Source organism: Montipora foliosa, unplaced genomic scaffold (genome assembly GCF_036669935.1).
Source record: "Montipora foliosa isolate CH-2021 unplaced genomic scaffold, ASM3666993v2 scaffold_419, whole genome shotgun sequence".
NCBI classification, from domain to species: Eukaryota; Metazoa; Cnidaria; class Anthozoa; order Scleractinia; family Acroporidae; genus Montipora; species Montipora foliosa.
In genome coordinates, this window is record NW_027179722.1 from 14,341 (window position 1) to 37,500 (window position 23,160).

At 40.9% G+C, this 23,160-nt stretch overlaps 2 protein-coding genes across 3 annotated transcripts in view; both read right to left on the reverse strand.

Moving 5' to 3' along the window:
• Window positions 1-923: 923 nt before the first annotated feature.
• LOC137988451 (neuronal pentraxin receptor-like) lies at window positions 924-6,310 on the reverse strand. The gene is made up of 3 exons (XM_068834435.1): window positions 6,014-6,310; window positions 3,912-4,143; window positions 924-1,388 (listed from the first exon to the last, which is right to left on the reverse strand). Exons 1-3 carry the CDS (start codon window positions 6,249-6,251, stop codon window positions 1,001-1,003), a joined length of 858 nt encoding a protein of 285 aa, XP_068690536.1. The 5' UTR covers window positions 6,252-6,310; the 3' UTR covers window positions 924-1,000.
• A 13,721-nt stretch (window positions 6,311-20,031) lies between these two features.
• Window positions 20,032-23,160, reverse strand: part of LOC137988449 (uncharacterized) — a 52,540-nt gene continuing 49,411 nt past the window's right edge. For both annotated transcript variants that reach the window (XM_068834433.1, XM_068834434.1), the window contains exons 7-8: window positions 22,279-22,612; window positions 20,032-21,146 (exon numbers count right to left, since the gene is read on the reverse strand). In XM_068834433.1, the coding sequence (XP_068690534.1) occupies window positions 21,106-21,146; window positions 22,279-22,612 (375 nt within the window). In that variant the 3' untranslated portion in view covers window positions 20,032-21,105. The remainder of the gene's footprint in view (window positions 21,147-22,278; window positions 22,613-23,160) is intronic.

Here is a 23,160-nt window from a genome sequence, read left to right on the forward strand (position 1 = left end):
GACTGGGAAGAAAAATTTCAACGCCGTATCCCACAACCGCGCACGGCCTTAGGTGTTGTTCCCAAACTCCCTGCAGTATTTCCATCGCCAAAACTCAACAGATTATTCAGTGTCTACCACATTTCCTGTTACTGAAAGAACATTCAAGTAGACCCGACAAGCTCTAATCTCGCCTTTGCCATATTAAATTCGAAAAAAAGGCCGCGCGTGTTTGTGGGATACGGCGTTAAAATTTTTCTCCCCAGTCCTCCGAATTACGTCACCAGATCACCTGGCTGGTGGGGGAGGAACGCGTGACGAAACCCCAAGACCGGGGGACGCTGCGTGGGATCCGGAGGCTATGTATCTCAGTGAGATTTTTTAGCTCCTGGCAAATCCCCCGACCGTTCTAAAGGGATTTTGTTATTGTAGTCGCATTCGCTTAATAGTCTTACACGCTACAAAAAGTTAGTCTGGCCGACCACATTTCACAAAACCGGAACACCTTGTCTTCCTCTTCGCTAACAAATTCTATGTTCTTAAACCAAACAAGTGTTGAAAGTTAAGGATTGCGAGACAGGCGCTACGGTTTACAGTCCTTGTTCACAAGACTTGAAACTCTAAAAATTAAGGATCTAATTTCAAAGGCAGCACATTTCCTCTGATATTTTAAGAATTTGAGAGTTTTTGTTAAACGCAATCCAAAGGATATTCGACCTCCTTGGGAGGCCCCTCATACTCTAGAAAGTGCCATTAAATGTTCACACATCAAGTGTGGGTATTTTATTGAAAGTTGCAGTACTGGCCGGACGATTAAAAAAGGCTGTAATTGTTTCAAAAGTTCCAACGTTTAATGGACTAGATGTGATTAAAATCTCAGACACCAATGTTCACCCTCCTTCGTTAAATCTACTTTAAACAAAGCCAATAATGAAACAGCGATACACACGGCAAAACATTTATTGAAAAAAATGATTCATGATGCTTTCATGCAGCAATGCCAGACAACTAAAGGTGAATTTTACACTTCGCAAGCCGATGGGGAGATAACCCTTACATTGCCTCTGATTCCTACTTTAAAATCAGACCATTTCTTGACGTTACCCTGCCCCACATGGCACGATTTCGAGATTTTCAAGATCTCGCTTAAAGAGAGAACTCGGTTCCAGATATTGAGGCCCGTCAGCTCTCCGAGGTAACTTTGAGTTGGGTCAAAGTCGCCACCAAACGAATCTTGCTCTTGCCCGACAGTGAGGATTCCGTTGGTCTTTATTTTATAACCAGTCTTCAACTGAGACCCTTGGGCTTGCTCGTTGCCATCTTTGTAAACTTTCCAAGAGCCATTCGTGCTCTCCCATGTGATACAAACGTGATGCCAGTTACCGTCATCAACAGATACACCGGTATCTCTGCAAAAAGGTAAATTAATGTCATTCATTTTCACTTGTCAAACAGTTTTCAGTTTTCAGTGTTGAAAGGAATCTACTTTTGCTTCAGTGTTGGTTTTGCATTGACGACCTTTGTCAGTTAATCAGAACCATAAGGCAGGCACATACATGCATTTTAAAATTATGGCCAATAAATGGAAGTAAGCCTGCCAGTGACCTTCTCCCATAGAAATCTGTACTTTTCTTACGCAGATGTTGACAAACGAACAATGCCAAAACACGGTTTACATGCTTAACAATATACATGAAAAAAATACTCAGTTCTTAATGCCTAAAATAGAGTGGAGTTCTCATAAATCAATTTGTAACATGAGTGCAAATAACAGCAAGTTTCCAAGTTTACAGGTAAATGGCACTAAATGTCATCAAACAGTCAAGCCTCTCAATTGTGTTTGTAATTTGTGGTAGTACACTTTATAAGCGCACTACACACATTGTCATCGGGGCTGTCTGTAGAAAACTATTTTCATCTTTATCATTGTGACCGATAAGATTGTTTAGGTTGAAATTCCCACGGAGCTGTGCGCAAAACTTTTGTCCGGTAATAGAAATTATGAACTCTTCATTCAGAATAAACGAAACAGTAAAATATCGCACCTTAGTTTTCACAAATTGCCTGTGAAAGCGGCCAGAGACAGAAATTTTGCCATAAAAGCGTACTCGCACCATGGAATAAAATACTGTCAGTTCTGTTTCCCGGATTGACCCTGTGGTTTCCTTTCGAGGGAAAAATGCGTGGGTTTTTATATCAGTTACCTCTTCCCACGGTCTCTCTTTTCTGCCTGCATTGTCGTTAATTTGAGGCAGAGAAGAGAAACCCAACAACAAGTTTAAGTCGAGGGCTCCCTTTGAACTTTGTTCGGTGGCCAACAAACTTTGGTGTCGGCGAGAATTGCAACTTACAGGGTTTTTTACGGGTCCGTTGGAAGCGTGCTTGAATTTCAACAAATGGCCCCAAAAGCGGCAAAAATTTGTGACGCGGATGAATAATACAGCAGCTTCTATTTCAAACAAAGGATGGAATTACCTGGTGATTAATAACCTGATCTAGGAGAGTGAATTTTTGACTTTGCAGAGACAATAGTCAACTGCAAGTGTTGGACAATAGTGATCTTTGTGTTGAATTCACACATTTCTTCTCACATCGTGGCTTTATAACACTTGAAAGAACAAAAAAAGCAAAACAACGAAACAACAATCCGATGTCTTGCCGTCATTTTGTCACAGTTGAATCCAGTGGATAGTAACACGCAAGGTAATTTGATCACAGACGGCCGGTGAAATCGATGTCACTTTCGATTTTGCGATTTAATTGTGCAGCCAAAAGTACAATAGAAAAATCGAAAGTAGCAAAAATTTCCCAAAACGTTTTTCGCTGATGGCAACTTTTATATTCGTGGCAAAATATTTATGTTGTTTTCAAATTTTGTTGCTGGTGACAATTTTTTTTTCTCCATCGACACTTCCTAAAAACGTCCTTGCGCTCTTGCTACAAAGTGTGTATCAATATTTATTTACTTTTGCGTAAATAGTTGTTTTGCATAAGGCAGGCTAACAAATTCTGTAGCTTGCTTAGCTCGTATTTTTGAGCGTTAAAATAGAATTTTCGGTCCTATGTTTCTGGTAGCAAGTCGTATATTTTGAAGTTTCCCATCCAGACACTAACCCCGCCGGATAAGGGTTAACTTCAGTGGACTTTTGTCGTGGAAACTGTCAGACGCTCAGAGCACACGCTTAAACTTGTCGCGAAAAAGAAGTTGAACTTCATGTCAGCCTGGAAGCCAATGTTTCTCAATTTTCAATCTTTCTGGGTTTAGCATTTTACTAGTAACTACGTGTCTTCTCAGGAAGCTATTTTCCGAAGAAATCTACGATGGCACTATAATGATTTACGATACCAAAACAATATCGTGTACTATTACAGCTACATATTACGTTCTGGAAAACAAAACGTAGCTCCGTTGACAGTTATGGAGTAAGTTACTGCTCTACCACACGTTACTAATTCGATTAACGCTAAGTGCATTACGCGACCAAGAGCTTCGCGTGATGACGTACTCGTTTCCGAAAGAGAGTTTACACACCAGAGATTGAGTCTTGGTTGGAGTAAAAATTTGACCACCGCTAGGCGACGGAGTTTACTCAGTTCAAAGGACTACCGCCACATCACAGGGTAACACAAAGCATATAGAAAGAGAGGTATACAAACAATGGCAGGCAGGCGGTGGAGGAGGTGAAGGGAAATGTGAAATTGCGATGAGAGCCAAACGATCATCACTTTGTGATGGTGAGCACTAAAAAGGGGGCGAGCACATGTTAGCTCGGGCTTATATTCGCCTCCTGAATAGCTCTCAGACATGATTGGTCAGAAACCTGATACACTTATCAAACCCACCCGAGACTGCAAACCGTAAATCTAAACGAATGCCTTGCCATAAAAGTTCGATCATGATATATTGATATAATCTTGACTTTTTCCCTTACACTGATTGTTCGTTGACGTAGAACCGAATGTCTGACATCCTGCCCATCACGATTTCATTGTAGTTCGTTGACAAGCTGTAACTCACGACTGACAGATAATTGGATGTCTTTTCAGTGGTACGCACTCGGAGGCAAATCGTAAAAGCACTGGTTACCTCCAGACCATGATGGATAACGTAATCATTGATTCCAACGTTGGTGAAATAAAGGTCGAATTCCCTCGTAGGGAAACCTGTTGAGACACATAACAGAAAGCATTTTCGTACAGCTTGTATAGATTCATCCATCCCCACGTCACCTACTCACCCTGTTATCCTACTAAGTCGTTTCTAATGTGCAAAATACTGCTAACTACTGTACTGCACAAAAAACTTTATATTATTAGTTATTTATATCTGTAACGAGAGAAATTTTTATTCTAAAAATACCGCCTCTAAGTAGGAAACAAAAAGGGAATAACATGACTTTTTTCGGGAATATTGTTTATTTGCGCCCTAAAATGACACTACAAGGGCGCAAATAAACAATATTCCCGAAAAAAGTCATGTCATTATCATTATTATCAATAAACAAGGCCAAATGATATCAAGAATGCGAGTTTTAATAATACAAGCTAAGTGAATAACGAATTCAAAGTCACTTCAAATCATCATGTAAGTGTTGGTTGAACAAGCTATTAAAGAATCAACTCAGTCCAGTGAACGTATTTAAAATTACCGAAAAAATGCGTAAAATCGTCTATAAATAATAGGCATATCACAAAGTTGAAGCAAGAACCAATCAGCTGTAGGGCTGATAATGCATTTATAGCAGTCCGCTGTCAGTCTTTTGCAGCCCGCTGAGCGTGTGTTTTGAAGAGGCCGATTTTCTATTTGGCCGCGTATATTGATAATAATGACTATTTCATTTAAATGATCATGTTACAGGATTAATTGCACATCAATGTGTCTTGCTCATCTATTTGTTGCTGCATTCCAAGCTACAAATGCTATTATACAAAAAGAAAATATTTCCTGACCTTAAAACGTTTTTGGCTCAGAGCTATAGCCGAAAATCTGGGGAAGATAAGTTAGCTTTTTTCTGAGAGGTCCTTATGTCGGCACTTTGATTTATTACAGTGACGTGGATTTTAAATGCGAATACTGAATGGGCGATTGCATGGTGAATTGAAGCTGGCATATTTATTACAAGGGCACACAGAGTATATCCTAAAACTTACTTCTTGAGCACTAATGAGGAGAAAAAAAAAAAGATTTACCAGCAGAAGAAAAATGAGCAAGACTTCAGTTTCCATTGCGGAAAAAAATTCAAGTAAACAGAGCAACTTCGCGTGTGATGAAGTCTTGAATTTCAAGTGCGCGAAAAATAGGTGATTTGACGTATATACATTGTATCTGCCTAAGAACTTAATTTGCAATGCGGAAAAATCAATGCAGAGCAGAGAAGCTTTGCATCTGCATAAAATCGGGCGTGTCAGCGCAGGATGTGACCATGAATTCTCTACGTTGCAGATCATGTAGTAGATCTGAAAACTTTATTCATTGGAAGATTATGTCGAATATTGATTAATTAGTATTTCAATAGAGTTCAAGTTCGGTTGATAGATCGGAATTGCGTTGCACAAAAAACCAACGAGATTTGCCTTTCATTATATAATGCAAAAAGAGCCAGGGAGTTCCCATTTCTGGCAGCGAGTAGTAGTGATTTGCCCGAAAAGGGTTGTGATATACGAACAGTGTGGCGGAATTGTCAAAACGTTTACAGTTTGAATTGTCGTGGATTTCTAACAAATAGGGAATGCTTCCGACAATTCTTCAATTTACATGTTTGAAAGAAATGGCTAAAGGGTCCGTGATATACGGTCAATATACCACTTGGCATATTGAAAAGGCTTCTTGAATAGGAGATAAACTGATGGAGCGATTATTGAGCGATCCTTGCACCTAACTAGAAAATCAATGCGAATGTCTTTTCATCAAGAAGCCTGAACAAAAACTCGAGCGCTTTGGGGGGCTCGATTTTATCACCTTCTCGATTAACGGTAAAATGCTACATTAACTGAGCTTAAAAGCTAAATCCATTCATAAGTAATTGTGTTTTACCTGGCTGAATCTGACTGCTTCGATTTTTCACAGTCTGAAGTTCTTTCCTCAGGTGGTCGATGTCTTGTTGGAGTTGTTTATTTGCCTCGCACAAGTCGCACTTGTCACCTTCCACGGACACCTTTATCGTTGGACTACAGTGACAAGCGGATAGAGTGAGATCGCTGGGTTTTTGTGCTTCTGAAAAAGAAGCAAACGCAACCGCGATAAGCAGGAAATAGAGCCCAACATTTGCCATCGTGTTGCTTGATCTGAAAGAGAGCAACCGTAGAGATCGAGAGGTACACTGCTCTGTGCACTGCGTGAGCCGGAATGACCAAATCGATACTTTTGGGATCAAAAATAAGTTGACGTGGGAATGTGGCGTCAGGCAAACAGCCAATCAAGTTAGACTGTCGCTGCTTGTCTTTTAGCAAAATGCCTTGTCAATGGGCGGATCTATTTTCTGACGCATATTCGCCAGCACTCATGTCTTCATGCATGTCAAAACATACGGATTCGAGGCCACATGACGGAGTCAAATACACTGTCGTAAATACGAAATGTGAATGTGTGGAGCTGGAAAATAAACCGGCCCAAAAACCCATCAAAACACTCGAGACAACATAGAAAATGAAATGTACTTAAGTGAATTTTATTTATCTGACTGTCATTAAAACGGATTGCAATTTGTACATATTAAGGAAGATTTCCCTTGATCAGTTTAATCGAGCCGAATTTGACCGTTGGAAATTATAGTACATGTAAGAGATCAATAATTAACCGTATCAAGTAACTTGTGGTCATGATGTGGCCTCGAATCCCCAATGTTGTCTACCTGTGGTTGCACAGCGTACTTCCACGTTTAACGACTGCAGAATTAAAAATGAATTGCCATGCTTGCCGATCAATCAGTGAAGTTATGACTCCGTCGTTGTGTAGGCAGGATACGTGTTTCTCTTGGGTTAGTACAAATTAAATAACTTACCCTGGCAAACAGTACGGTATCCGCGTTCTTCCCAGTGTCGAGAAAATCAAAGCTAATGCGATCATATATCAGAATTTTAAAATATGTTTAAAGATATGTCCAGGGTTAACAGCGTTAGCAAACATTTGTTAGCTGCTTTTGCGATTTTGCGATATTTGCGGCTTTTTGAGGGCCCCTCTGACTTTGTCACTCTGGTGTTTTTTCTCTTGCTAAATTTGCTGTTTCTGCGATATTTGCGATTCTTCTTAGCAACGATTTTGCCGTCCTAAAACAAAATCCATGTTACTTTTGCGAATTTTTTATAAATCCATGGCTTTTTAAGGGCCCTTCCTTGCCTTTGTCGCTTGCCGGGCCTGGTGTTCTTTTTCCTGGCCAAATTTCTAAAAAGCAAGTAGTTCTAATCCACTTTTGCTATAATTGTTGGCAACTTTTGCTAGCATGAAATTTTCTTACGACGGCAAAATCTTTGCTAGCAAGAATCGCAAATAACGCAGAAACAGCAAATTTAGCAAGAGAGAAAATACCAGCGCCCGGTTGTTCAAAAGTCCATTATTGCTAATCCCAGATCAAAAGTTAACCAATGAGTTTATTTATCTACTCCTAAATGTTGTTCAACGCTGATATTCGGCAAAACTTTACATTTGGAGAAGTCAATTTTGAAAAAAAAAAAAAAAAAAAAGCAAAAGAAACTCAAACCATGTCAAATTGTCATACTGAATAGAACCTTTGTTTCTGTCGCAAAATTAGGCAAAATTCAACTGTTTCTCCGAGTGCTTAGGATTTTGTGATTTAGAGATTAATCTGAAAAGTAAATAGCGGAGCCTGCAAGTCCGGCGGGCGAGAAGAATAGGGCGAGGAAAAGTGTCCTGTTTATCTAGTGCGTTGTTTATCCACTGCTCCACGGCATCTATTTATGAAGTAAATCAACTAAATTTAACCACGGCCAAATGTAAAAAGTTCCCCAAAGGTGTGACTGATCGTGATACCAATAACGCGAGTTTCTGTTATGAAAAGTAATGACGTCAGCGGATGAACACAGCAAAAACATCAGCTAGGTCCATATCTGTGAAAAGAAAATAGATAACAGTTGGATTATAACGATGCACATAATCCTAAGAGAAGTAAACTACGCAAGCGCAATAAACTCCAGAGTTCATTAAGTACATCAGTCATCCCTTCCACAAATGAACCACGCGTAAAACATAAAAAAAGCATTAAATGGCCGGAAAAAGAAATATCATGACTATTTTCTTGCACGTATACATGTGACCATGTTTCGTTTATGATGTTAGAAAACTGGGATAACGAGAAATCAGTCCAAACCTTCTCCGACAGTTCTCCGATTCAGGAGCTCACTGTGCGTGCGCATACTTATGAAACAAGTGTGAACATCGTTCTGCGTATTTTTATCTTCACTTATCAAATGGTCTTGATAGCACAAGACAGTCTTACTAACAATTTTAAAAATACAACCACACTTTTGAGTTTAAGGAACATGTTTCGATGTTTCAAACAACGAAACATGTTCCTTAAGCTTAAAAGTGTGGTTGTATTTTTAAGAATATCTTTAGTTATGCGTGTAATGTCAACATGCATGTAAACAGCAAAATGGCGCACATGAAAACACGCAAGAAGGAAAAGTTAGATGCTTTTTATACCTGCGACAATAGTTGTGGTGATATGAAGAGAGATTCTAACAGGGCACACCGCTATTGAGCGAACAGGAAGAAGTTAAACAGTTTTGGCTAGCGCTTGTACAGACGGTATCACAGACACCACCTATAAGCGTTTTACTCCTTTGAATAAGGAAAACAACATTTAATTAGATAAGGGTACCTTTCCTATTCCTGCAAGGACACAAACATGGCCGCTGTAACGTTAGGTAAATCAAGCGAATTACAGCTACAGTAGATTCGCCTGACGGGGATGCAGCCATTTCCCTCCTTTTCTTCCTGTATTTTTTTTTAGTTTCTTCTCGTTTTTCAAGGGGGTTGCGGTCTCACTGGAATGTCTTCAACACCTCTTGATGAATGCCCTAATGGAACAAGCACGAGTCGATCCAGCATTAGTTATTTGCAAATTTGGGATTTGTCAGACTCACCCTCTGAGTTATACACGGAGCAACTTTTCTTCTTGCTGTAAAGGATGCTCAGGGGATTTCTTTTTTCACAGGAACAGGGGTTCTTTCTTTGTCCCTCCAGTAGGGTAGTAGCCTAAACGCCGGGCCGGGGGCCGGGGTTGTGTCTTTTTTTCTAAAGTTTTTTTGTTTCAATTTTTGTCGTTATTCTGCTGTAATGTTATATCCGAATGTTCGGTATTTTTCCTTCATTCGTTTTGGCTACTACTCTCCAAAAGTTTGCATAGGAATTGTTTTTATTTCCACTTGGGAATTATAATGGTCCCAAGAGAAACTGGAGAAAATGCTTATGCAAAATTTGGAGGGACAAACAAAGAGTAATATGATATTTTTGATATTGGCTAATTGATACTGTATTTACTCCATTAGGCGCTGTCCTAAAAATAAACGCCAGGTCTCGTCGGAAAGCCGGTGTATTTTGCTCCAAATTCACACTTTTTCTCTTTCAAAACTGTCAACAATTAGTTAAGCCTCCTTTTTACTGAGAACTGTGAGAAGTCTTAATAAACTAAATATGCGTCGCCTCTTAATAGGCCTTTTTCGATGTATTAACATTCAGCTTGATAGTGAGGCAGTGAGGACAAAGACAAAGGAAAGTGGATGATATGTAAATATTTTCACATTCATTCCAACGTGTTTCTATTGCTGTTGTCCTCACTGCCTCTCGTCTCGCCTTCTTCCCCACTCGGCCATACCACCCTTGTCTCACCTACTTCTCTACACGGCCAACGCCATACCGCCCTTTCGAGTTCGCGATGACTAAGCGCTCGTCCTAGTGACCCTTAGAGAAAAAACCGGCTGCCAGTAGACCAGACGCTAAGAAACTTTATTATATCTCGGCATGACCTGCATATTCCTCGAAAGAAGGCATTAAAAATCATGATAAAAATGAAAATACATAGCTCAATACTAAAAATAGTAAAAGTATACCTCTATTTGACTAAACTGAGTTTTAAGTATCTTACCAGATCCGGGCTGAACAAAAACACCAGTCTTACGAAATACCACTTCCGATTCATGTTTTCCTAGTCCTCTGTCTCCTTTTGGCCAGGTTTTATTGCGGCCTTTTCCGTGGTTGGATAAATCAAGGGGTATTCTGCATCTTGTAGCTCCTCTTGTCCATCCAATCCCCAGCTTTCCACGATGGCGCGGACATACGGTCATGATTTTTACGGACATTCACTCTTAAACAGTTGTAGTTGTAGGAAAGGCAGTCTTGAAAAGATAAAGCAGAAATAGCAGAGACGGGAAGCGGAGTACTAGTTAAAATATTGGAGCCAAGTGGATTCAATTACTTCGCCCGATCGAAAGACAGACTGAGAGATTTTCCACTGTGATCAGAAGAGATTTATCCATTTAAGCTGAAACGCTGAGTAATTTGTTCAGTAAGGGACTGTGCAATAATTATCAGGAGGGGGGGCCCCTAAAACCAGAGGGGGCGCCTTAAGTTAAAATAATGGAAAGGAGGGGGGGGGGGGGGGCTCTACATCAGATTTTTCAAGTAAGTTGAGGGGGGGTCTTAATTAAATTTCACAAATTCGATAATGAATAAATAAACATTTTCCAAATAGTCTAAATATTGCATCAACATAAACACATGCTTTAACTTATTTAGAATGTCAACATATGATAGATTGAGACAATAGCTCATGCACGGAAGTCACAAACCACGTTGTGAGCTTTGCCAATAAAACATTTGGCATTTAAGAGGTCCCGCAGACATGCCAGGTCTGTTCTGGATTTAAACAGCGAGAGGGTTTCTAGGTCTACAGTTTCTAGCTGAGGAATGCCACATACTTCTGTTTCATAGTTGTCATCAATGGGTTCACCTTCCAAAGACCGAAAAATTATACAGGTTCGGGTCCTACGGCTTTCTGAGGCAGCAATCCTCTTCTTCTCCCTTTTTTTCTTCTGTTCCTTCTTTTTTCTTGATTTGGATGCTTTAGATTTGGCACCAATAGGAAATGTCGCTTTATATTTACCCATCACCCTATCCAGGTCTTCTACAAGATGCAGAACGTTTAAACCGACTTGAGACTTATTGAATGACGTTGTTCAGCATTAAAATTGTGTAAACAGCTGAGGCCAGTCTTCAGTTTGCCATTGTCTGTAAAAAGACTGTTGTCGTGTTTTTCTAACTTGGTTACGACAGCATTAAGCTTGTCCTGGATATCATTTGCCTCTTTTTTGCAACGTCTGATGTTGCTGTCATCATGGGGAGTTGGCTTGTAATCCTCTCGGAGAAACCTTCCTGCACAAGCAGGGTTGTCTCGTGTGTTTTGCAGAAGTGTCTCGTGTGTTTATGTGAAAATCGCACTGGCGTTCCTATACTCATCGAAAAGACTGGATACGAACTGCTACTTTATACCACAGGTCTACCGTTGACTCAACCAAACCTGCGTGAGCAACAATGGCGAAACAAACGGATATTTTGGAGAGTGAAGATGTATTATCGTTGCCACGATTCTCAAAAAACAACGATATCTTGGAAAAGGCAAGAATAAGTGATGTTTTGTCTAAATCTTTGCAAACATCGACAGCAGGGCAGACCCGAGATAAGCTCCTTGGCCTGTTAAACACGACCAAAGGTCACTTGAAACAGCGGAAATTGGAAGGTCTTGTTGCAGTATTAGATAGCCTATTGGTGCCAGCATCTTACGAGGAAGAGTTCGCTATGACTGGTCGATCGAAAGGATATCTCTCTTTCGAGTTAGCATTTGACCTGTATGCGGATTTTGTTTATACGAAAGACAGGGAATATGTAACTTTGAAACAACAGAGGAACCAATTTAGAGGAGACCTCCTTCACCCAGAGCACGGTCAGTGTGTTTATATCTTTAGATGTCAAGAAACGTACTTCGTCGTATTACAGAATGATCAAGTCGAGCTATCTGGATTGCTAAATGTAAGTGTTTCTTTAAAAACAAGGCATTAGCAAAAATATGCCGTGTAATCCTAAGTTAAGTAAGGCGATTCCCTTGGTGTAACTAAGAAACTGCCATCAAGATCTCTGCGATTATCATCGTGGATACTCTCAAATAATTGGTTATCATTATGCATTGCCACTCAATAAAAATACTTCAACCTTTTTTTGTAAAGTGAGTCCCCTGGCAAACCTGCTGCCTAGGTTCACCTATGCCATTGAGGTTGACCCAAATACTGCGGATAGGCCCTTAAAAATATATTTTTTATTCAATAAGGGTACTGCGTATTAAACAATAATGCAAGTTATTCTGTTTTGCAAGGAAATTGCAGATTCTGTAAAGGCAACAACAAAAGAAGAAGCCTCTGTCTCATTTGAATTTGTTCAAGGTCTGTTAGAGACACTTGACTCAGAATGGAGCAAAGTGGTAGTTAGAAGACTGTTGTCAAGTTTGTTGTCAGGTAAACATCAGTAACTATATAATTATATACATTATACATCCTATATTATATACATCACACATCCTATATAATGAACACAAACATCTAGTGAACGCGTGAAAGCAGGTGTTCTGTGACCCTCGAAAATCCTCTATCTATAACCTTTATTTATAAGCCTCTGTCTGAGCCTCTTCTCATCCATCTATAAAAACAACAGTTTTTAACATTTTATTTTCTGGTAATTGTTTTTGATGATTATTAACCTGAATATTTTACTGAAGATCAAAAGTAGCCGAAGAAGGCAAATGTTCTTTTTTATTGTGTGCACAGGCAAGCAATTGAATGATTCTGGGATAAAGCCTACTGTTGCAAATGCTTCCCTAGAAAGGGTGAAATACATCATAGAAGAATGCAAGAATGCCAAAATAGCCGCCAAGGACATTGTAGTCCTCCGATTAAAGCATAACATTCAGCACTTGAATGAACAAAAGGCTGATCTGGAAAAAGCATTGACAAATAGCTTGTTGTCTGAAGTAAATCGCAAGACGATCGAGGCTAAGATGTCTGCTGTCGAAGAGCGTTGCCAGCAAAAAACTAATGTACTTTCCGCAGAAGATTCGCCAGCATTTAAAGCTATGGTTGTAAGAGTTGCACAGAATCTAGTCGAACAGAACCGATTGAAAGCCAGGCAAACTGGTGCAGGTCGCCCAAACAAACTAGATGAAGAGACAGTGGAGATGGTAGTTCAAACCCTAGAAAGCGACAGTAGCGCTGAACGACGTCGGCGTGATGCTGTGATGTACTGTGATAGAGGGCGTGTTAAAGAGTCAGACCTACTAGATATCGCAAATTACTATCTGGAGGAACAAGGAAAACCGACTATAAAAAGTTCTAGGACTGTCGCACTTTGGCAGAAACCAAGAAAACAACGTACTAGAGAAGGTCAACGACATCGCCAGGCGGCAAATGGTCGATACATGTTCACATGCAAGAAGCCTGAAAAGACTTTGGAAGACACCCATATTGACACTCATTACCAACGAGCACATGTCAAAATGGTGCGACTGGCGGTATATCGAGTTGCTTCCCCTGCTCGTTCATTTACCCAAGATATCAGCATGGATGACAAGGCAACGCTAAAAGCAGGGACAGATGTTGGGTGGCAGGGAACAAGAGGGGGAGGCATTTTTATGTCCACTGAAAATCCTCAGCAGTACAGAGGACATGACTTTGTTGGCATTGAGAATCAGCTTACACCAAGTGCTTTTAGAGTGATGAAGTGGCAGGTAACCGATGTAAATGACAAAGAGTCTTTGGTTCGCACATACGATCAGTCGTTCGTTACAGTTAGGCCTAAAGATAGAGAGATACTTGGGTCATCTGGAGCTGTTTGGGCGTCTGAGCAGATACCCTTAATTGAAGAACATCCTACTGTTTTCTGCCTCCCATCATCGCTGCCTAGTGATGTGGCGACGTTCTTGCTCAAAGTCCAACATCATTGTTTCCTCTATTCCTTCTGTACTTCCCTTGACGATGACGACATCGACCTCCAATCTCTCCCTTTATATGAGGAAAAAAGAAAAGATCTCCTCAGTAATGGTCTGCGTGATGCTCTTCTTCATTTCAAGAACACCGGTGTGAATATCACAGAGTTATCTAACGAAGTTGAAATGAATGCTTTACTCTTTGGCGTTGAAGACCTCTTGCTCAAATTGACAACATGCAGCATACCAGAGGATTCGAATGAGCTTATGGCCTTATGTGACAGCATTTGTGACAAGGTGAAGACATACCCGAATCGCCCTGTTCCATATCCTAACATGTTGGAGTTAACTGATAAAGGACCGGGAGCGGGAGTACACAACCATGAGGTCCAGGATTTGTTTGTGTTGGTTTGTAAGCTGCTCGAGTCCGATCACCGCATGCGCCTTCATAGAGCACCACACGACTCCGCTCAAAATGAAGCAGAAAGGACTAATGCTGCCATCGGCGAAGCTCTCGCGACCGGGCGACCAGTGGAACCACCTGCCGATCCATTTCATGGACTTGCGGCCTCTCAAATGGAAAGCATGACCTTGAAAGAGGTCGAAGAACATTGCCTTTCGTGGAAGGTAGGAAATACCTGGAAGTTGGCCAGAGAAGTGTCGGAGAGAATTCATGACGAGCTGGGACCTGGAAAACATGATTTTCTCATCTCTGTTCCCAGTTATCCAAAGGAACAGCAGATTTTTCACTTCTTGGCCAAGTATCTAATTCAATGGAAGAAAGCACCTGTCAACAAGAGGCCCACGATGCGTGGGAATGCCTTATTTCTGAAACTACAGAGGCTGAAGGATGATCACGTGAGGCAAGGACATTACTACTTGGAATACCTCAAGTTCACGTGCGAGCCAACCTGTGAGTCCTGCGAGCACGAAGGTTGGTTTGCGGGGGTTCCTGGGAATTGGTTCCCTGTTCCTACTCTCAGCAATACTACGCCGCGTACATACATTCTATCTGTTGTGCCAAGAGAGGAAATCGATAGCCTCCTGCCAAGCATCCAAGTTAAGCGATTGTTTGCCACTGGGAGGAGGGTCGACAGCAAAGAGGTGCAGAAATTGTGCGACGACTTTTTGATTGACGTGAATGCCTGTAATCACTTCATAGAGCACCAAACATTCCTTGCAATGAAAGCAAAAAAACGGGCAACGGAAAGGAACAAACTTCCAGACATTAATTGGTCCGACGAGGTTGAAGTCAACTCGCTGTCTGCAAGTAAACTGAAACTCTACCTAAAGGAACACGGATTACCCGTCAGCGGAGGGAAAGCAGTACTCGTAGCTCGTGTTCTAGGTGCTGGGGAAGCTCAAGGTAAAGAAAACCCGGATGAGCAGCAATCTAGCAGTTCCGAAGACCAAGAAGATAATGAACAATCAGACGATTCGGAAATTGACGATTATGAAGAACAAAGTTTCGAGGTGCTCTTCATCCCTGACGACGCAGTGGAATGCGTTGCAGTACGGTGAATAAAGGTACGGGTTAGAGAGAGGGGGGGGGGGGGGGGAACACATCATAATTTTGAGAGAACGTGAGGGGGGGGGGGGGGTCAGAGCTAATCTTGACGCTGCTGGAGGGGGGACCTATCTAATTTTTCCTTTGATGAAGCTCATTTTAGGACGCCCCCTTCCTGATAATTATTGCACAGTCCCTAACGTTTTTTACGTCTCAATTAAATTTACTAAATACAAAATACAAAAAATACAAAATACACCAAATACAAGTTATTTCCTACAACCCTATTCTCTACTTGCACAAATCCCAAATCTCATATCAAAAAAGCGGGCCAGCTACCACGGGGCCACTGAAAGACAAATAAAAAGCACGAGTGGACGGTTGTAACATGTGTTATTAAGTAGAAATGTAATAGTTGATATCCCGGCGTCTCCACTTCAAGGAGTAAACGCCGAACGCTTGGGCGCCTCTTGCTGACATTCTGCCTGTACGTGTAGTGACATTATTTCTCTCTTTTTTTCTTATTGTTTTGCTCGCGATATATCAATTATTTTTGTTAAACGATAAAAATTGTAGCTATGGTTATTTCATTAAATTGCTTGGCCTCACTGTATAACTACAATCATAGATGAAATAATTTAAGCAAATTAACTTAATTCTAGATATTGTAACTCGTTCCTTGAAGTTTTTGTAACTTCGTACTCCGTCCGTGCTAGTCTGGTGTTGACAAACCTGTTAATGTGCTGACGCGCAGGCGTAGTGCGTCTTGCAGGCGTCATGTCGGCGTCATTTTGACGTGTGGCTGGCACTTGATTGTTCAGTCAGATTAAGAACATATAAAAAGAGCTGTATACCTAACAAATAGAGAGTTTAGCAAGGACTAGTTGAAGATCGACCCGAGAAGACCAAATACAGATAAGAAACAGCCGGAGTGTTGAGGAGTCTTTTCTTCTCCCGAAAGATTATCCTTCCGCATTTTGAATTTTCTTGCGTTCCTCTTCCTGCACCGGTGTGATGTCAAAAGATTCGTATATACGGACTGCTTCCTCATCGGCCTCGTTGAGTACATACGCCTTTCTTAAATGAAGCCGTTACTGCCTCGTGTGCGAGAGTATATTGACGTAACCAAGCCTCCGGAAGACCATTCCCTGTTAACTGATTGCTTCGGAGATTTTTCGCTTTCGGGACGTGCGATAATAATGCCAAATAAATGAGAGCCGGGTTTTCCTCTTTCCCTAATAATACCCAGCCGCTTTATTTCTTCACCTCTCGCCCTTGCCTTCGCGTTCGCACAACTGGCCAGTCACGAGGAGTTAGAACGGCAAGGTGTTCATCTGACGTCGTGTGCAAGGCTGAAGTAATCTAAGACCCTCATGCACTGACTTTACAGTTTTGTCCTGGATATTGAACTCCAAATTAAGTAAATCGGTGTTAAAATGCATTTATTAGCTTAATTTGCGTGACTGAACTATGAATGTCTGAACTATGAGTGAATGGACCGTGGCTTGCTTTCTCTTGAAAATGTCGTGTTTCTTGGAGGAATATACAGCACTTAAACTGAAGCCGTGTTCAGCTTAACAATTACTCTGCTATAAACCCGCGGGGATGGGGGGACGGGGGGGTTATCTCTTATATACGCTCTGCAGGTATGTGCAGCGCGATAGGGTTTTTGATGTGCTCAGTTCTTAAATAGGGTATCCTTTTTTGGTAGTTATTCCTTAGATAGGGTCACTAAATTGCACTATCCACCCCGACGCGCAAAACGAAAAAGGTATGGCCTGTTAAAACTTTACTACACGCCTGAATACACCGCGTTTTCAAGTTTAACAAAGCGATTTTAAAAGGACGTTTATAGCTTGTATTGCCGTACGTGCGCTTCTCACTCCCACGCGGCCGTCAGGGGGTGTCACAGAAGAAAATCCTTTATCGCATTTATGTCTTTTTCTTCTATTTTATATTTAAATCGTTGCTTCATAGTTGTCAAATTGTAGTTAATAAGTGTTGATTAGTTAGTGTTACTAACATCGCTTGTTATCTTCTAATTAACGTCATATTGTTATGTGGAATGTTATTGTAACACTATTGTATCCTGTAGGAAAAATTAAGAAAGCATTTTAAGTGTTAATTTGTTTGCGAAGGATAGGTGACAGGGCGTTGGCCCAGGTTATATATACCAGGCAAAACGTTGGCTGTTGAAGTGGCGCAAGGTTGACGCATGTAGGAAACGCACAGGGAAAGGTTGTAACACGAAGGTCTGAGGGAAAAGGAAAAGACCGAGAGCTGAGTGTATCACTGCTAAGAGACATTAGCGGGAGCCGGCCAGAAAATTTCAAGACAAAGCCCATTTGTCAGCGGCGGCAAGAGAAGAAGTCACACGAAGAGATTAAGGCGCTAAGTTTAAGAAACAAGAGAATGAAGAACCAGAGTAGAAGAACGCGCCGAGGTGTGAAGTTGACGTCGAAACTGAATTGCTGTTGGTTTGTTAAAGAGCTGGACAGCTGGTTTGTGGAAAGACTGAACTGTTGATTTGTTAAAGAACTGAACTGTTAGTTTAATTTTATTCAAATTTCTAGTGAGTGGAAAAAGTATTATTGTCTTTTCACTATTAATTAAGATTAATGATGAAATGGTATATAAAATAAATCATATATGAACTGCGGATATGAAATCAAGTGAGGCTATGATCTTCGCAGTTAGGAACGCAATTTTTGCAATTGCGTAGAGAAGCCCGAAAAATTCAGGACTACAACGGGGTTTGAACCCGTGACCTCGCGATTCCGGTGCGACGCTCTAACCAACTGAACTATGAAGCCACTGACGTTGGGAGCTGGTCATTTGTGGGTTCTAATGGTCTCGTGAGGAATGAATCAATGATGAAATGGTATATTAAATGAATCATATATGAACTGCGGATATGAAATAAAGTGAAGCTAACTGCGGAGATCATAGCTTCACTTGATTTCATATCCGCACTTCATATATGATTAATTTCATATACCATTTCATCATTGATTCATTCCTCACGGGACCATTAGAACCCACAAATGACCAGCTCCCAACGTCAGTGGCTTCATAGCTCAGTTGGTTAGATAGGCTCGATTTCCCGCCGCTCACTCGAGTTCGGGTATCCTCCCCGAGAAGAGACGGCTGGACGCGTGAGCCATAGACGTAAATTAAAAATATAATTTATGCGAAGTTAATAGTGGCGGCGAAATAGCATTAGACATCCCAAAAACACTCATTTTAAGAAAACAGAAATTACATAACAATGCTTAAAACGTCTGTGCGAAGTTTCCAGATGATACGAGCTTGAGTTTGTGGTTAAATGATCGATGTGAGTTTGAATTCAACCGGCGAATCATCGACGAAATATTCGGCTGCTTTAGCTCTCAGTCGACCTCATCGGCCCCTTCGTTTTGCCAGCAATAAACTCAGCAGTACTTTCAATTGATCTTGAGGAATTTTACTTGCTCTTACATTAACGAAGTATGAGGAGAAAATTGCAATAGCAATGGATTTGAAAGCCGTATTTTGACCTTGGCGCCATCTGGAAAATCAGTGAAGTTTGCGAACTCAGGCGGTAGAAAACGACACAATTCCCATTCTCCAGCTTCTCGAACGCTTTTCGTTGTCGCAATCTTGGGTGTTTCTTACCTTAAAGCACTGTAAACCTCGAACAGGCCGGGTCAAAGAATACCTTCGCAGCCAAAACATATAATTTATGCCAGACGGATTTGTGCAGGCGAGTTTCTGATTGGCGGAGATTAACAATGGCTCACCTCACGCGTCCAGCCGAGATTTCGGGAGTGAGCGCTGGCTCATTTCCCGAAACAGCGGCTTGTAATCGAGCCTATTGGTTAGAGCGTCGTACCGGAATCGCGAGGTTACGGGTTCAAACCCCGTTGAAGTCCTGAATTTTTCAGGCTTCTCTACGCAATTGCAAAAATTGCGTTCCTAATTGCGAAGATCATAGCTTCACTTGATTAATTAAGATTATTAAAAACTTAGTAGAAAGTTTAGAATTAGTATAACTCAAGTATTTTTTCCTTCAAAACTTGAGCTTTAATAACACAGTCTTTGGGTCTCGGTAAATGAAAACGAGGTGCCCACAGAAAACAATTCTAGTCGCGCGAGTATTTTCGCTACAAAGGCAAGTTATATATCAAATGAAAGCTAAAAGACTAAATTACTTTATTTTATCGAATTTCAAAAGGCGCTTAATTTTCTTGCTCTCGAACTCAGAGGTATCGAGTTTACTGCTGAAGCTCCAGCCCTTTCGCGTTGTTGAAATTCACCTCCCTTTTATTGCATCTGATTGACAGATAAAAGACCTAAAAAAAGGTGTAAGGAAATTTGCATAAGTCTCACATTAGCGGAATTATTGCATTTCAAACTAAAGAGTCGAATCTCGAGCGCGATTTTCGCAAAGAAACTGACATAAAATGAGTTACAAAGGGAAAACGGAAAATTGCTCACACCCTTTTTGAGTCTATATCATTATCCATCATATCTGAAAGTTTCAAAGCGATAGCTTAAAACCTGTCCCGACTGGAGGTTGGAGAATTTTGATTTTTGCGTCACGCAATGTGTTTTATCACGCAATAGACAGGGGCTGTCAATCACTTTTCGCGGGCAACTTATTGCGGGAAACAGAAAAGGCTCATTTTAGAAGGGTTAAAAAGCACTTTCTGATTTTCTTTTTCTGCCAAAATAGAATTTAGGACCCACTCATGGCAAAAATAAAAAAATAAAAACAAAATCGAGCAATGTACTAAAATTTTCATTTACCGAGACCTTAGACAGTTTTTTTAGATATATGTTTCGGGTTGCTAGTTTGTGGGAAGGGGTTTGTGTGTGGTTATATCTATTATCCGTTTGCAGTTTGTTTTTACCTTGTGTCGCCATGCCCTGAGGGGAAGACGCACGTCATAGGGGGAAGCCCTTATCTGGGTTGTCACGCCCTTAAAAAGGGTATAAAATCTCGATTTTCTACACTTGAATAGGGTCAAGGTTTGAGAACCTTGGCGGCACACACCTATCCTAAATTGTCGGGAGTGAGTACCCTCATTCCCGCCCTTGGGCTATAAACAGTTTAATTTTCCTTACATCAGAATAATCAAGGTCTCGGTAAAGTGAATCACTAGAGGCCAAAGTTCGAAAAATCAAGGCGAAACAGAGGTACTTTAACTTCTTTTAAATATGGCGCAAATTAAGTGTGTTGGCCATTCATTCATAACTAGAACGCGTAACCTTAATATGAGTGAGTTATCTGCAAGAAAATTAAACGCTTATCTGGCTTATCTGCAGGTTGTACTAAATTATTTGTAGAACTTAATGAATCAACCAGTAAGAAGAGCAATAGTGACTGCACTTTTAAATAATTACATGTAAAACCTGAATACAATTGATCATCCTTAGAACAACTACTGAAAGTTATTTGCTGGGTTTCAATGATTGTTCAATGGTTAGGATTAGCGTTTGATAAGATTTTTTTTCTTGACAGAAGCCTACGTAGCTCTTTCTATAAATTGGTGCGCTGCTTATCCACTTCTCCATGGCACCAATTTATGAAGTAAATCAGTTAAATCGAACAATGGAAAAGTGTAAAAGTTTTTGTCATTAAAAGAAACGACGTCAACGGATGAACACAGCAAAAACATCAGCTAGATCCGTGTCTGTGAAAAGAAAATAGATAAAAGTTGGATTGTTAAGCCATAAATAAAGGAATGTATTTATAACGAAGAGAAGTAAAATACACGAGCGCAGTTAACTCCAGAGTCCCATAAGTAATTTTTGAAACAATCATCAGGCATCCTTTACCCCATTTGACTTTTTAAGACAAACTTTCGATACTTAAAACATAAGATGCATATAAACATCAAAAAAAGGAATCGAGACTATTTTCTTATGCATGTACATGTGATTGTGTCGCGAACCGTTATCGTGTATAAAGGCCTGGCCAAACGCTCGCAACATTTCAACGCAACATCTTGCATGATGTTGCGACATGAGTTGAACGGGCTGGCCAAACTCACGCAACATTTTCAACATTTTCAACGCAACATGTCGATGTTTATGTGCCCCAAACCCAGGCGCGCAACAAAGTGGACCTAGCGCGCATACCTCAGTGCAGCAAAGTTGCGTGAACGTGGCCAAACGAGTACAACATCATACGAGATCCAAAATGTTGCACGAAAAATTTGACCGTTTTCAAATTTGATCTAACACAATTTGATCCAATTAAAAGATGACGCGTAACCAGTCGACCTCATCGCCTGATGAAGACTAGCAGTATGCAGTCGAAACGTCGTGATATACATCACAAGTGACCACATCGTGAGACAAACGAGAATACCTTATTATTGTTGATCCAACATGTTGCAACATATCACAACAAATCGCAACACATCGCAACACAGTGGACAAACGTATGCAACATGTTGCAATTGTGCGAAACCAATGTTGCAAGATGTTGCGTTGAAATGTTGCGTTCGTTTGGCCAGGCCTTAACAAAAAGTCACTAGTTTTTCTGGTGGCAGCGAGTTAAGAATTAGGGACGGAATAAGAAGGGGGTGGGGAGAGGAAGGGGGGGGGGGGGGGGGCCTGCCGCCAGTGCCCTCATTTTTTCATGAATCTTTTTCGTTCATTCTACTGATCTTTTTTCGATTGGTATTTCCTCCAAAGCGGGGTGAGGGAGGTGTGGTTACGCTGGAATTCCTTGATCCCCTTCCTGCCTAATCCCCCAGGGAACAAACACGAGTCGATCCAGAAATTGTTAGATGTAAAATTGGGATTTGTCAGACTCACCCGGTGAGCTATACAGGGACAAAGAAGTCGTCTTGCTGAAAAGGATGCTCAGAGAATTTTTGTTTTCAAAAGGACATGGGTTAGTACGTTTGCTGATCATTAACCAGCCTGCATCCCTTGCACAGGTATCGTACTTCGTGGATATCTCAAAAGAGCGATCAGAAAGCCCATCGATTGGTTGAAGAGCAAAGTGCAGCAGATTTGATTCCTTTTTGAGGTCATCCCAGGTTGAAAAATTGAGATTTTCCTTGGAAAACCATGCGGCACTGTCATTAACGGCATTGAAGTTGAGAGAATGCACTTCTTGACGATCTTTGTAGAGTGCAACACGAACCTGCAAGATGATAGCAAGAACAACTTGAGTAAAAGATGTTGGGGGTTTTCAATTGGCTGGCGTGGAATCAGCACCAAAGGTAATTACGTTACCCAGTCACAACATATACCGAAAAAAAGGAAATGATCTAATTATAATCAAAAGCCATGCAACTCTGCCAGCTAAAGTTTCCGGGCTGAGCAGGACTTGATGATTTCTCAACGCAGCAGCGAGAGTTGAGATTACGTAAAAACTTCCAAGTTTTGTTAAATAGACAAGTAAAAGATGGATGTCCAAAACTTTGGACGTCTTCTTGAATTGAATGTTTTTCCAGGTATTTAACCATGCATATGCTACATGACGAAATGGGCGTCCAATGTTTCGATAAGTAAAGCGACAGTTTTCGAACCCGCGAATACGTCATGCAGGTACGCTGCATTGACCAAGAATCTTTTCTGGTCAAGAAGCAGCACAATAGAATTGTTCGGGATGGCGATACAGGAAGTTGAGAGATGTCGTAAAAAGGCTGTGTGATATCTTAATTTTCCTTAAAAAAAATTGTTCTCCCA

Coding starts and splice junctions, on each gene's coding strand:
- LOC137988451 (XM_068834435.1), bottom strand. CDS start 6,251: ATGGCAAATGTTGGGCTCTATTTCCTGCTTATCGCGGTTGCGTTTGCT. Junction 4,144..6,013: donor AAGCAGTCAGATTCAGCCAG/GTAAAACACAAT, acceptor GTGTCTCAACAG/GTTTCCCTACGAGGGAATTC. Junction 1,389..3,911: donor TACGTCAACGAACAATCAGT/GTAAGGGAAAAA, acceptor ACCTTTTTGCAG/AGATACCGGTGTATCTGTTG.